The sequence below is a fragment of the Chenopodium quinoa genome, unplaced genomic scaffold, assembly GCF_001683475.1.
Source record: "Chenopodium quinoa cultivar QQ74 unplaced genomic scaffold, ASM168347v1, whole genome shotgun sequence".
NCBI lineage: Eukaryota > Viridiplantae > Streptophyta > Magnoliopsida > Caryophyllales > Amaranthaceae > Chenopodium > Chenopodium quinoa.
This window is the reverse complement of record NW_018742364.1, coordinates 69-14,693: the sequence shown is the minus strand read 5'-3', so window position 1 is coordinate 14,693 and position 14,625 is coordinate 69. Positions and strand designations below refer to the sequence as shown.

General features: G+C 36.3%; 3 protein-coding genes across 5 annotated transcripts; 2 read left to right on the top strand and 1 right to left on the bottom strand.

Annotated features, from left to right (window-relative positions):
- Positions 1–5,271: 5,271 nt before the first annotated feature.
- LOC110696391 (peroxidase 1-like) lies at positions 5,272–8,484 on the bottom strand. Its single transcript, XM_021873680.1, has 3 exons — positions 8,221–8,484; positions 5,491–5,667; positions 5,272–5,376 (listed from the first exon to the last, which is right to left on the bottom strand). The coding sequence occupies exons 1-3, from the start codon at positions 8,482–8,484 to the stop codon at positions 5,272–5,274; spliced, it is 546 nt and encodes a 181-aa protein (XP_021729372.1).
- Positions 7,783–11,927, top strand: LOC110696409 (disease resistance protein TAO1-like). 3 transcript variants are annotated; one of them, XM_021873703.1, is made up of 4 exons: positions 7,783–7,845; positions 8,218–8,523; positions 10,320–11,135; positions 11,262–11,927. In XM_021873703.1, the coding sequence occupies exons 3-4, from the start codon at positions 10,328–10,330 to the stop codon at positions 11,573–11,575; spliced, it is 1,122 nt and encodes a 373-aa protein (XP_021729395.1). In that variant the 5' UTR covers positions 7,783–7,845; positions 8,218–8,523; positions 10,320–10,327; the 3' UTR covers positions 11,576–11,927. The 3 variants fall into 3 exon arrangements, with proteins under 3 accessions (XP_021729395.1, XP_021729392.1, XP_021729400.1); XM_021873700.1 differs by lacking the exon at positions 7,783–7,845 and adding an exon at positions 7,866–8,075; XM_021873708.1 differs by lacking the exons at positions 7,783–7,845; positions 8,218–8,523 and adding an exon at positions 9,466–10,221.
- Positions 11,928–11,956: 29 nt separating this feature from the next.
- LOC110696476 lies at positions 11,957–14,022 on the top strand. The gene is made up of 5 exons (XM_021873772.1): positions 11,957–12,019; positions 12,179–12,316; positions 12,466–12,550; positions 12,610–12,711; positions 13,427–14,022. The coding sequence occupies exons 1-5, from the start codon at positions 11,957–11,959 to the stop codon at positions 14,020–14,022; spliced, it is 984 nt and encodes a 327-aa protein (XP_021729464.1).
- Positions 14,023–14,625: the final 603 nt, after the last annotated feature.

The following is a 14,625-nucleotide window of genomic DNA, read 5'->3' as shown; positions in this document are numbered from 1 at the left end:
CGTCGGCTTCGGCTTCGGCTTCATCGGCTAGTTGGATAGATTGGGAACTAGCTGAACCCGAACGGTCGGAAGCGGAGGTTCCTTCATCGTTGTCGTTGTCCTCGTAAGAACGGTCTTGTGAGCGATTTTCCGCATCCAACCAATCTTTGAAACACACGCACATTTCTAGTATTTCGGGTTTTAGACTTGTTATTTTATCGTCCAGAACCCTTCCGGATGCGCTGAAAGCTCATTCGGAGGCAACAGAGGAGACTTGGATACCAAGAATGTCTCGTGCCATTGCCGCCAAAGTTGGATGCTTCGTGCTTTGTTGTTTCCACCATGCAAGGAGGTCGAGGCTGTTAATCTCATCGTCGTCCATGCCTTTGGTGAAGTCATAACTCAGGTACATCTGCAACTCCGAGACGTCGCTTTGCGTTCTCCTGATTGATGAATCACCTGAAAACCTTGAAATTAAGTTAGTAGCCTGTGAAAATAAATGTTTGGCCTTCTTACTTACGTTTTTGGATGGTTGGGAAGGCCCTGAGCGAGGAGCGGTGCCATATTTGCTTTCATAGACTCCATATAAAGCAAAAAACTGATCCTTCACAATACTCTTATACGTTTCTACATCATCGTCAAGATTCAGGCATTGAAAATAAATGTCAACTAACATAAATGTGTTTTCATACTTTTGCCTAGGATCTAATATGGAAGCAAAAATATAAATCAAAGGAATTTCACTATAATATTTACGCCACTTTGTTTCCATTGCTGGAAGATACTGATCATAATCACTTTGGTTGCGATGATCAGCGAAAAGTTGGGCGAGTAAACATGCATTAGAAAGAAAGTTTTGAGCACAAGGACTGTAAACAGAAGAAAAACAATACGTCATGTTATATAATAACTGTAAAAATTGCATATATCTTTCACAGTTATACCAATCATCATCATATAAAGCATTTTGTGGAAATTTTTGGTTGTAAAATATTGTTAACGGGCCCTTGTACTCAATTGTCTTAGTTAACATGTCATAGGTGGAATTCCACCTAGTTGGGCAATCGGTTTTGATTTTTATTGCCCTTATCTTTTGCTGTCTTAGAAAAGTCTTCCATTCTTGGTACCTCATGTTTGAGCTATTAATAGACATAATAGCATCTCTGATTTTGTTGTAGTATGGGCCAATTGCCCGAACTCCATCCTGTACACATAAGTTAAGTACATGGCAAACACATCTAGTATGAAGAGCATCACCGTCTAATATTACATCGGTTAAGTTTTGTTTGACAAGATTAGCTGTGTATGTCATAGAGGTTGCATTGTCAAAAGTCATAGACATCATTTTATCTCGAAGGTTGTATTCGTCTATTGCTTGCATTAAATGGTGAGCAATGTTAATGCCGGTGTGTGGGTATTCCAGCATTTTGAAATGTATTATTCTTTTTTGTAACAACCATTGATCATCTACCCAATGGCAAGTCACACATAAATAGTGATATTTATAACCATTATCCCAAGAATCGGCTGTCAAAGACACTCTACAGTTAAGGTTACTCAATTCGGCTTGTAACCGCAATTTGTACTCTAGGTAGTTTTTCATGGCGGCGGAACGAACGGTTTTCCTAGATATTCTTTTATGTTGGGGTTGTAGTGCTTTGTTAATGTAGGTGTTAAATGGGTCACTTTCCGAGAAAAGAAAAGGTTGTTCGGCGTGTACTATCATTTTCCCTAGTTCATCCCTATCCCTCTCATAGTTGTAGGTGAAGCCGTGTGGATGGTATTGGGAAATTTTTGGTTGGGTCGGATCAATAGCTGGTTTTGCACAAGCTTTCATGTGTCTAGTTAGGTGTCCCGTCCCGGATTTGGATAGTGCCGTGAATACACCATTACATGTTTTACATTTTGCATATGTTTGGTTGGGTTTATTTAGGACGAAATGACGCCATACCTCACTCCTTCGGTTTTTCAAAAGTACCATCTCACTTTCGCTGAACCATTCATGATGTGTGTTTGGGTTAGTAGTAACAGAAGGGGTAGAACCGGAGGGAATTTGGGTACTTTCTTGGCTACTTTGGCTAGAATAATAGTTTTGTTGATCACCAAAATAATTAGGCGGGAATTGACCGAATTGTGGGAATTGTTGTGGATTTTGAAATTGGTTTGATGGTGAAAATTGGTTTGGTGGTGGTGGTGGAAATCCCGACATATAATAGGGTTGAAAACCGGAACTACCATCGTGCCTAAATGGCTCATAGCCCGGGGGGGAGTAACCGGGGTCATTGGTTGGACTCGGAATTTGGGGGCTCGTTGTATTAGGTGGTTCTCTAGAGCTACTACTACGGCCAAGTCGGCCTTTCCCCCCCCCTAGATGATGATGGGTTGTTCGATGCCATAATTAACAATTAGATTTTTAATAAAAACTGATTAACAATAATAATAATTAATAACAACAATTTTAACAATAAAAATAACAATAATAATAACTAATAACAACAATTATAACAATAACAATAACAACAATAAAAAAATAATAACAATAATTGTAACAATAATAATAACTAATAACAACAATTATAACAATTATAATAACAATTAACAACAATAATAATTAAACAAGATTATTCTAATAATAACAATAAAAAAATAATAAATTAATGATTAGTTTAGATCTTACAACCGTGCTTCAATGCTCCACTAATTACGATTACGAACTTTTTAATTTTTTTCCGATATTAGGAAAATAATTAGAGAATAATTAGAGAATTTTAGAAAAAAGGATTATTAGAGAATATAAGAGATTAAGAGATAAGAAGAAGAGATTGTGATTTTGTGATTTGGAAATGAAATGGAGGTGGGTATTTATAGAATTTTTGGGGAGCTAGATGGCCAAAAACTAGCCGTTTTTTGGCTAATTATGTGCAAAAAACGGTAATATTACCGTTATAAACCAAGGTGGGCACGCGGGCCGTGCTGGGCCGGCACGAATGCCGTGCCTGGTCTTCGTGCCACGTGCCGGGCCGACGTGTCAGCACGGCGGGCCAGCACGCCGGGCCCTGGCCGTGCTCGTGCCGGGCCGGGCCTGCAATTCCAGAACACTGTCCGTGGCACGCCCGTGGCACGAATCTCGACTGGCGTGCCGGGTCGGGCTGGGGATCGGGCCGTGCCGGGCTGCGACGAACGGCGGGCCGTGCCGGGCGGCACGCGGGCCATCCCGGCCCGTTCCCAGCTTTAGAAAATTCTATACATAGCCCTAAGGGCTACATATAAGGAGCTAAAAATAGAAAAAACAAATGAAAATGTACATTAATTATACTTGTTTGCGCGTCATTTTGTCATACATTCCTAGATTAAGGGTCTGTTCTGATTTACTGAACTGAGCTGAACTGAACTGAACTGAATTGTTTATGAGAGAAGAAAATTAGGAATTGAACTGATATAACAGTCATCGTGATTCAGAAAACGAGCAGAGTCAGATCCCTCAAAATAATAACGTGAAGGGTAAGAAAGGAAAAGAAATTACTTTAGAGACACTACAACCATTCTGGTCCAAAAACATGACACTGGAAGATGCTGCAAATAAAATTGGAAGTATGTTTGCATTTTGTTTATAATAGACTTTTTAATATCTGAGACCATGCATTTACATACAAATTCCAAATATATACTCTTGCTAAAATTGTGTAGTGTGCACTCATTGATGAATATTAAGTTAGTTGCTGTCAAAACTATTATATCATTTTTAATCAGTAAATCAGGCCACTGATATATCAAAAGGAATAATAATGCTGTAGGCAACGTGGAACTGTAATAATAAAGAGCTTTTTCCTAGAGTAAATCATAAAAACAATAAGTGATGATTTATCATATGCATAGTACAATAATATATATCATGGGCATACACTTAGTAAATTTAGATGTTCAGAATAGAGTTTCGGTTTGATGAAACCTTGCATTGTATCATCTGTTTTTTATATTTGTTAAGTTTGCTGGAAAACTTCAGTAAAATTCCATAGTGTATGGAGAAGAATGCAGGGACTTGTATTCTTTGAATGTACAGAAGAATGGAGATTAATACAGGTATTTCTATGTACAGCAAAATACCCCTGGATTTCAGGAAAGTTATAAAAACTGCAGACTGTTACAACAACTTACATTCTGTTAAAGTGACTGCTGTAAGTTCGTTGCGTGCTCGGGCATAAGCTGCTTCTGGTAACTTCTATGAACCAAGAAGCTACCTCAAATCAACCTGATACTTCAACAGAATTAAAAACTACATTTTCCATTTCTTAATAATTTACCTTTCTATTATTATTTGATGTTTTTAGAAACTGCCTACTCTTACTCCTAGAGACTATTGCCACTCCTTTTTAAGAAAATGCTAATAATATGATTGAGAAGTTTTCGGTTTACAAAATTTATTGTCATTAGCATATTTTAAAAGACAAAGTAATAGAATCTTGGAGAGTGAGATCTGCATCCTGATGATTTCTTAGAAAACTGCTCGAGTTTCTTTGGTAATCAGTAGATTTTTAGCTCGCGTATGTGCTTTGATGCCATTAACACCTTCCATTAGTGTAACATTATTGTAAATGCTATTACATACGTAGTACTTCTCATTATGTACTTGTGTCTTCTATTTTCTCCTTTATCTAATTTATGATGTTGTTGTCAAATATAAATGGTTTATGTTTTGATTCATTGTCTTGCTTATATGATTCGTCGTACTTGTCCACAATTTGTAGTCTCAAGGTCTACAATGAAGCGAAGATTGAATGCTTTGAAACTCAAGTGGCAATCAAGCAGAAAAGGGAAGCAGCATCAGAATGTAAAGAAGAGGAAACAGAATAATAAAGAACCAGTTGGAAATGATTCATCGCAGCAGAACTTGGCGAATAATCCTGCTAATTCAGCATCTCACACGGAAACTGTAGGGGAGTGTATAATGGGAGCAGACCAGCTTACTTTGCCAAATCATGTATCATCCACCCCCGACACTGTTAGCAACTTGACCTTGGACACAATGGAAACCCTCAGAGAGAACTTAATGGAAACTCTAGGCGATATAGATCATTTTCAATGCGCCCACGAGCATTTGGATGGTGCAAATGAGTGTACATAGTCAGATGCTTTGCAACAAAATGAAAATAACTCAAGCAACTTTACAGTGAAGGCCACTTATAAAGATGATGTAGTTAGATTTGATTTCTCATTGAGTTACAGTATTGACCAGCTCAAGGAAGAGTTGGCCAACCAGCTAGAACTCGAGGTTAACACATTCAAAATAAAGTATCAAGATGAAGAGAAACATCCGGTACTAGTGACCCGCATCTCTAACTTAGAGCATGCCTTAAATCTTTCAAGATCATCTAATGATAGCAGTGTTGTTAGATTGTTCTGAAAACATGATATCTTTATTATATTAGAACATTTGTAAACAACAATGAAAAAAGTGTGTGTGTGTGTGCGCGCATGCTCGAACATGAGAAAGAAGGATAGGTTTTATGGTACCATGACAACATCTCTAGCAGCCAGTGCAAGAATATCAGCACATGAAACAGTTCCAGGGCAGAACAATTCTAGCTCTCTTTTAGCCGTCTCTATTACTTCAAATCCTCCTAGAGATTTATTTGCAGGATCTGCTTTCTCAGTTCCATCCCCTTCTACTAGCACTGATGCATCACAATCCTGCAAGAACATAGCTATAATATAGCATTTAATTATCTAGCATCTATTAAATGGCTCTTCTTAGGAAGCTGCCGCCACTTTAGTATAATGTACAGATAGATGGATAGAGGGATGGATAGATACAAGAGACGGAAACTCACGTTGACGGAGCAGTCATGGAAGAGCAAGCGTAAAAGTTTCCCCGGGACAGTCGGATCAGTAGAAGCAGCTCATCTTACAGCATCCCGGACTACAAACTCGACACCCGGGCACGACAATGCATATAATTCAAAGGAGAATCAATGAATATAACAAGGAAACAATCCTAAAACAAGGATTAAAACCAAGAATGTTGGTTTTTGAAGACAATTAGCTTCAACAGGTACATTAATCATTTTGTATACCATTCCCAAGTCAATGTAGCATAAATTATAAACTCTTACTCTCGTTATATATATAATTTTTGTATGTTAGAACTGGATGCAATGTAACATGCAGCTTGTTTTATGTATTTATAGAAGGTGAGAAAGAAAGTTCAAAGAAAGCTTATTTATTGATTTAAAGTTGCATTTATTATGTTTTTGGAGTTGATAGGTAGGAAGCTGAAGAAAGAGGGCTGTAAATTTTAATGGAGACACTGACAATTTAGAGGGCTGATGAATAAAACAGAGCTGGCAGAGGGAATTAATGGTGGGTTTTCATACCAATGCTTTTACAGGTTGTGTAAGTAGTGAGTTACTACTGTGATGTCCAACTACCCTAACCAAATTACTGGTATGTATACATGTTTATTATGATAGGTAGAATTTGCATGATTTTTGGGTTACTTGATGTTGAAAGTTCATGGTTTTTGTTTGGTTTAAGTTTTTGCTGCTTTCATCTTCTGGATCAGGGTATTATAGTCTTAAATCATCTAATCTTTACTAAGAGCATATATATTGGTGAGGATGGTTTTGTCCTCTCAAACATTCTCTCTCCTTACCCTATTTTGACACCTCATACTCTCTTTCATCCACCTTATTTCCCACTATCTCTTTCCTCTCTTCCATCCTCTTCCATTTATTTTTCCCACATCAAAGGGTATCCTCTTGATATATTTTATACTATAAATATGGCCCCACCTTCAAATTTTTTCTTTGTAAAAGATTATTTTTTATTGATTTCTATAATGATAAGGTCTAATAATGATAATAATAATAATAATTAGGATTCGATAATTAGCATACATAATAAAAATTACCTTACCTATATATATTTTGATACAGTAACACATCAAATTAGGAATAAAAACACTAATTGATACACTAAAGTACAACAAATACAAGAAATTAAAGACAAATAACTAATTATCCTCTTTTTTCCTTACCGATTACTAGTATGCTCAAATCTTGCCCATAAATATTCTGCCAAATTCATATTTCTTCCATAACTATGATTATTTTCATCCATTACAAAAGAAAATTATAAAAAGAGAGGAAAGAGAGGAAGGAGTGAAAAAGATGCAAAATTGAAGTGTATAAAAGATGGCCAAAATTAGGTTCATTTTATAGAGAAAATAAAAATACAACCGTTGGTAAAATTAGTTTTTAAAAATATGTTACCGTTTGTGATTAATTACCGTTATAATTTTTTTGAGTTTATAAAATTATGTAACAAATAAACAAATAAAAGTTGACACTTCATCCTCTTGGCACAAAGGACAAGGTAATCCTCTTCTCCTTGAGGATCCTCTACATTACCCAACATCAAAGAGGACTACTCCAAATCAGCAAAAAAAACCCACACAAGAGGACATATATCCTCTCCAATAATCTTGCTCTAAAGAGACAGTTATACTATGGATTTGCTGAAAATTGTGCCGGAATAATATTGACTCATTGACTTACATTTATTATTTGTAGGATAGTGAATATAATGATATAACTCCGTTTCTTTGAGCTGTTTTTGTTTGGAATGTTGTAATGAAGAGGGAAACTAAATACGTGTGAGATATTCTTAAATTAGTTTCGACGTGTGATTCAAAATTTATAGATGTTTAGATATTTGTAGCCTAGTGGCGGAATTGGCCTTGTGCCTGGTGGGTCAAATGAGTCACCAAGGCCCAAAAAAAATTTCTAATTTTTTTCTTAAAAAAAAAAAAAATATTCGAAGATTTACACTCCGAGCTAGACGAATTATTGATACACTCCATTGCTTAAGGTAATTTCTGTTTTCTAGCAAATGTCTGTAATTTGATTGAATATTTACTATGGCTTATCACTTGATTGTGAAATTCTAGTATTTGATGATGATAATAACGATGATGTTAGGAACAAAGTTCAGTCTTTTCTTGAAAAGTTTGCCTCTCACTTCAATTCATCATCCTCTTGTTTCTTTTTCTCCTTTACCCATCTTTTCTTTCTCAACCCAACATCAATTTTGTTCATCAGGTCTTCTATTTGTCTTCAATTTAACTTTTTGATTGTTAATTTTGATCTGGGTACTTGTAATTTGTTCCTAATTGAATTGCGTATGTGTAAAATTTCATGATTTAATTTTTTAATGTTATTTTTAATGTTTATTTGGTTGTAGAACGAAGAAAGCTAAGATTGCAGGTGAGAAATTGTGTTCCTGCCCTGCTCCTGCTCTTCCTCTTCGCTTCATCTTCACCAAATCACCAGACGGCCAGATCAGCAGACCTCCGCCACTGCTTCCAGTGCTGGTCACCTCCTCCTGCTCTTCCTCTTCTTCATCTTCGCTCACTGCTGCTGCTGCACACAGGCGGCTCGCCGGCTCCACTGCCTCCACACATTGATGGTGTTGTTGCTCTTGATTGGTATTTGGGTTGTCGGTGATCATCGAAAGCTTCCTCCTCTCTCTCCTATTCTCATTTTGCTAGTAAGTTGATTTCTAATTTTTAGTTTAAAATTCTAATCTTCAATTTAATTCAGTCTAATTAGTTAATTCTATTAAATTATTTGATATAAGTTTAAGGGAAATTGGAGGTTGTCGAGACACAGTGATTGGATTCTTCTCTCTATTTCGTTGATTTTGTTAGTTTTTTGGTAAAAGTTTGAAACTTTAGTTGATTTTGTTGTTGTTTGTTTGTAAACTTTGAACCTTTTGTTAATGTTGTTGGGTTTTTGTCTTTTTGATGAAATTTGAACCTTTTTGACCATGTGATTATGTGAATTGTGGTCAGTGTTTATTTAGGGTGTTTATTAGCTTGTCAATTTTAGTCTTGTCAATTTTAAGCTTGTTAATTATTAGTTAGTATTGTAATCTTGTCAATTTTCTATTTGGATGATCTTGGTAAGAAATTTTTTTTTTACATATTTGGTTATCGATTGTGACTCACCAGTCGGAAGTTCCTGGGTCCGGAAGTTCCTGGGTCCGCCAAGGGTTGTCAATAGGGCGGGGTGGGGCGGATTTTAGTCTTCCCATCCTCATCTCAATCTAAAATTTTCATATCCATCCTCCATCCCCATCCCCGCGACGGGTCTAAAATTCATCCCCATCCCCGCCCCCACTTGAATAATCACCCCCACCTAATCCCCACCTAAGACCTGCCTAATCCCCGCCTCCCAAATACACAATCCTTCATAATTAATAAAGATTGCAAAAAGAAAAAAATTATTATTAATATTACACATTCTATTGTTTATAATATAAGTGTATTACAAAGTATTATATTTACTATTTTATTTTACATAATTTTTTTTATAAAATAGTATAAAAGTATATAATTTTGTTTTTAAAAATATATGGATGTGGGGATGGGGCGGGTACGAAGTGGGGTGGGTGGAGATGGAGCGGGTACGAAGTGGGGTGGGTGGGGATGGAGCGGGTACGAAGTGGGACGGGTGGGGCGGATAAACCTAAAATCCACCCCGCCTCATCACCCATGGCGGGTATGGTTTTTATCTCCATCCCCGCCCCATCACCCGCCAAACCAAGATTCATCCCCGCCCCAACGCAGCTCTCTTATTTGACCCGCCCCAACGCGGGTCTCTTATTTGACCCGCCCCACTGACATCCCTAGATATGTGCTTTATAAGTGGGTAAAAGACACTTGTAATTTGAAAAAACAAAAAAAAAAAAAAAAAAAAAAAAAGGTAGAGAAACAGAGTGTAATTGGATAGAGTTGACATATTTTGACTCATATAGTATAAGCTACTCCGTATAAAATTAAATGCTTGTTGTTACTTTATTTTTCTTAAATAAATAAATAAATATCTGGACTAATAGATTTAGAATACTTTTTTTTATTTTTAACTAGTAGATATACAAACCAACAGAGTTGTTTTTTTTTTTTTTTTAAGGAACATACCAACATAGTATGACTATGGGCCGTTACTGTTAACTTAGTGAAGTATAACTTGAGGTTCAGGTTCAATGCATAATAATTCATTGAGGCTCAGGTTCAAGGCATAATTACTTAAGTGGGGTCCAGAAAAGCTGTGATGCATTTATAAATCTATGTGGTCATTAGTTCTTCTTATTAACCACAACTAATTATTTGCGGTTGAGGTTCACGTTGAAGTTGATAGTTGTGATAATTTCTTGATGGAATCTTAAAGCTGCAACTACTGAGTAGTATTTATCTTCTCTCTTTGTTCCTTTATTTCCCAGTTTATATTTCTGTAGTTTGAAATTAAAATTAAAAGAGGTGGTTTTTGGTGTTCTTGTTGAAGCTAAGGAAATGATAACTTGCGGAGAAGTAGATTCTAAAGGTCACTTGGAATTGAGGGAGGATCCAGAGGCATGGATTAAAAATAACCCTCCTTCTCGTCTAGCCTTGCGTTGTTATGAAAAGGAAGAGGTAGGAGAATCAATAGGTGAGCTCACACAGCTCATCCGCCTGGAATTCTTGTACTGTGATTCCCTGAAATGTGTGTCTAACACCATCACTAGGCTTCACAAATTGGAGCACTTGCAATTTTATAAGTGTTATTGTTTGGAAGAATTGCCGGCAAATATAGGGCAGTTGGTGAGCCTTACTCATCTCAAGCTTGATTATTGCGAGAACATAAAGTTCCTTCCTGATAGCATTGTAAATCTATCCAATTTGACTTATTTAACTCTCTCTTCCTGTGATTCCCTTGTTGAATTGCCGGCAAATATAGGGCAGTTGGTGAGCCTTACCCATCTCAAACTTAAATATTGCAAGAACATAAAGTCACTTCCTTTGAGCATTGCAAATCTATCCAATTTGACATCTTTATCTCTCTTTTCCTGTGAGTCCCTGGTTGAATTGCCGGCAAATTTGGATGGGTTGGCCCATTTATGTCTTCTTGATATTCAATCATCCAAAATCAAGTGTCTTCCTTGGAGCATCACGAAGCTACGCAAACTCCGACATCTAATGTTGCCCGAACATTTCAGACTCGAAACGTTGCCATATGACTTGAATCATTCGGTCATCATTTCTGTTAAAGATAGGCATGTTCGCAAATCCTGGGAGGAACTTAAAACAGAGATAGGAGAATTGCCCATTCCTTTTGGTGGAGGTAAGTTTACATTGCCAATGCTTTTACTTTTACAGTTTTACTCCAAATTTGTTTGTTCTAGTTGACGTGGTAGTTATACTATGTAATAATCAAGCTTATCTCTTCTCTCCCCCTCCTACAATGCAGAAATAAGAAATGATGCAGCTCAAAATCCCTCTATCATATCTCCTCCTGGTTATCTCCGATTGAAGGAGGATGATCCTTCGCAATGGATTATTAATAACAGAAATTTACTCATGTTGGTTCGATTTTTGGACTTGGAAAATGTTAAGGAGTTAACAGATTCCATAATGCAATTCAGTGAGCTCACCACCTCTATCTCTACTTCACTGATCATATTTGCCTCCCGGATAACTACTTTGTCACATTCACAAGGCTTACACATCTCTCTCTCGACTCTTCTGATGTTGAAATTGATGAGTCCGTTATTCACAGCTTAAGCAAGCTATCCAATTTACAAACACTACATCTGCGATTATCCATTTATGATAGCTTGGAAAATTTTAATATGCCTGTCAGCCTCAAACATCTCTCTTTATCATCTTGCAATATGAGGCCACTTTATGATAGCTTGGAAAAGTTAACTAACTTAAGGAGTCTGGATCTCAATTCCTGTGATTATTGCGAGTCATTGCCACCATGTATGTATATTCACAAACTCAGGCTTGTGGATTGCTCCTTCGAGTCACTTGACTCACTTCCTATTGGCCTACATCACCTGGAAATTTTGTTTTCAAAGATTATAATGACCTGAGATGTATCTTTGAAAAATGTTGGAATAAATTAGTCAACCTGAGACACTCTCCATTACATGTTCTAAAATGGATTCTTTCCTGAAATATAGCAAGACTCCACAACTTGCAAGAATTACAACTCAAAAGACTGTATCAGCCTCGAAAAAACTACCATCAAATCTACATGAGTTAGTCAATTTGCATACTCTTGATATCAGCGTCACCAGAATCAAGACCCTTCCTCCTAGTTTTGTGAAGCTGCGCCAATCTACTACACTTAATCCTCCCCAAGTGTTTTTAACTTGAAAGATTGCCAAGGAATCTGAAGCAAGTGTCCATCATCGATACACAGAAGAAGCATACTACAAGAGCAACGCCTATGATGCTTCCCTTTACCAAGCCTCAGCCTCCGATGAAAGCGAAGATGAAGTAACTGTTGTTCCTAGAGTAATTAAATGTTGCCAGTAATTCATATGTCATAACTTGCATTTTTTTATCATCATTGATGACACGGATGATGCATACTTCACACATATGAATAACTCTCGTATCAAAATGCCAACATAGAAATTCATGAAACTGTCCCTGATGAGCAGACATCAGCAGATCCTTTCAACAGTATAAGTATGGGCTCTATTGAGCACATAACAACAGCACAAGGTGGTATTGAGCAAGATAATGGTGAGAACAGTCATCATGATTTAGAAAATGGGCAGAAACAGGTCCCTCAACACAATAAGTGGAGAGAAATAGTAGAATTGAAATATCTGAAGAGAAGCTACAACAATGTTGGTCCGAAAACCCGATGTCACTACAAGAAACTGCAGAAAAAATATTTGGAGGTATCATGATCGCATTTTGTTTGTATTAGAATTGTTAATTATCTGAGACCTGCATTTACATACTCTTGCCAAAATCTGTTTATTCATTGAAGTTTTAATTTCTATTGATGCCACTGATATTTCAAAAGGAATAATAATGCTGTATTCAATGCAAAACTTCAATTGAGAACTTTTTCCTAGAGCAAAACTATTAAAACATTGAGTAATGTTGTGCCATGTGCGGAGTAACATAAATTTACATCATGGACACTACACAATTTTTTTTTTTTTTTGGTTGATAAAAATGGAAACTAAGCAAATTTAGATGTTCATGTGAAATTTTGATCCCTGCCTTTTAATAATTTCAAGCAAACTCTTATTTACAATGTGCGAACCTCTAATTATATATGTTTGCTTACTTAATTGTCTTCATTGATGTTAATTGTCTCTTTGAACTTTTATAAATAGTGTGGTCACATTTATACTCGTGAAAATATTTGTTTACCTATATTCCCTAATTAATGTTAATGGTCCATAACTAAATTTGTGGTTATGACTTTATAAGGATGGTTTTTGAAAATTAATTTATCATTAAGACTGAGATAGACATCCTGTCATCCCGATGATTTCCATAAAAAAATTAACTGCTTGAGCTTCTTTATCATACTTGACTTCAATTTGCAGTATCATACTTGGCTTTTCTAAATGATTAATCATACTTGACTTCAATTTGCAGTATCGAGGTCTACATTGAAACGAACAATAAAAGAATTGGGTGTCGAGAAGTGGCCAAGAAAAGGAAGAAAACAACAGCCTGATGCAAAGAGGAAAACAAACAATACAGCACCATTTGAAAGTTATTGCTCACAACAGAATGTGGTGAACCTAGGTAGTTCAGCAGCTCACACGGAAAATGTGCAGTGTATAATGGGATCAGACCTGCATTTGGAAGAGCCCTTAATTGAAAGCCATATGGATATCCAGCAACAAGTCCAAGGGCATCTGGAAGGCGCTCTTCATACAACTGAAAGTTCAGGCACAATTGTTGTAAAAGCCACTTACAAGGAGCTTTCAGTGAGAATTGTTTTCTCTTTGACTTTACCGATTAATCAACTAATTGAAGAAATAGGCATGAAGTTCCAACTTGAGTTGAACAAATATAGATTGCTTTATCAAGATGAAGATAAAGAGTGGATGATGCTGACTAGTGTGGAAGATTTGAAGTATGCTTCGAATTTGCTGAATCATTGGGAACCAAGTTTGTTAGATTGTCTGTTATTGACTATGTTGTTTAATACTGTAAAACTATTGCTTATAGTTGACATATTTTGACTCATGTAATTAAATGTTGTTACTCCGTGTTACTTTTTCCCCTTCTTAAAAGTAGGAATAGTAATGTGAGGATTAATAAGAGAGAAGTAAAAGGAGGGAAGAAAAATAAGATTTCCATTATTTTCTAAAGGAAAATATTTTCCACCGTATGTATTTAGAGAGTGATGAAATGGGAGATATCATAAAAGTATAAATCTTATGAATATAGAGAGATAAAATAAATATTACGAAGTACAAGCTTAGAGAAATCAGAGTGTAGAGGAAAATGAGTCTTGTTATTCTCACACAAAGATGTTAATTATGGGTCAGGTCATTTCTGGTTGTTTTGTGTTTTTGAGTCTGTAGGGTTAAGATCGGGTTGCGTCACTTTGGGTTTCGGGTCGCTTTGGGTATCGAGTTAATTTGGGTATAAGATCAATTTCGGGTTAACATTTTTGGGTTAATTTCGGGTCATGGATCGGGTTAGGATTGCCGGGTCAATGTCGGGTGAATGGGTAATTATTTAGTGAGGTCCAAGTTTTTTTATTTTTTTTTTATTTTTCAAGGTTCAGGTTCAATACACAACTAGTTTTTATTTCATTATTTTTTTTTTTAAAGAAAATA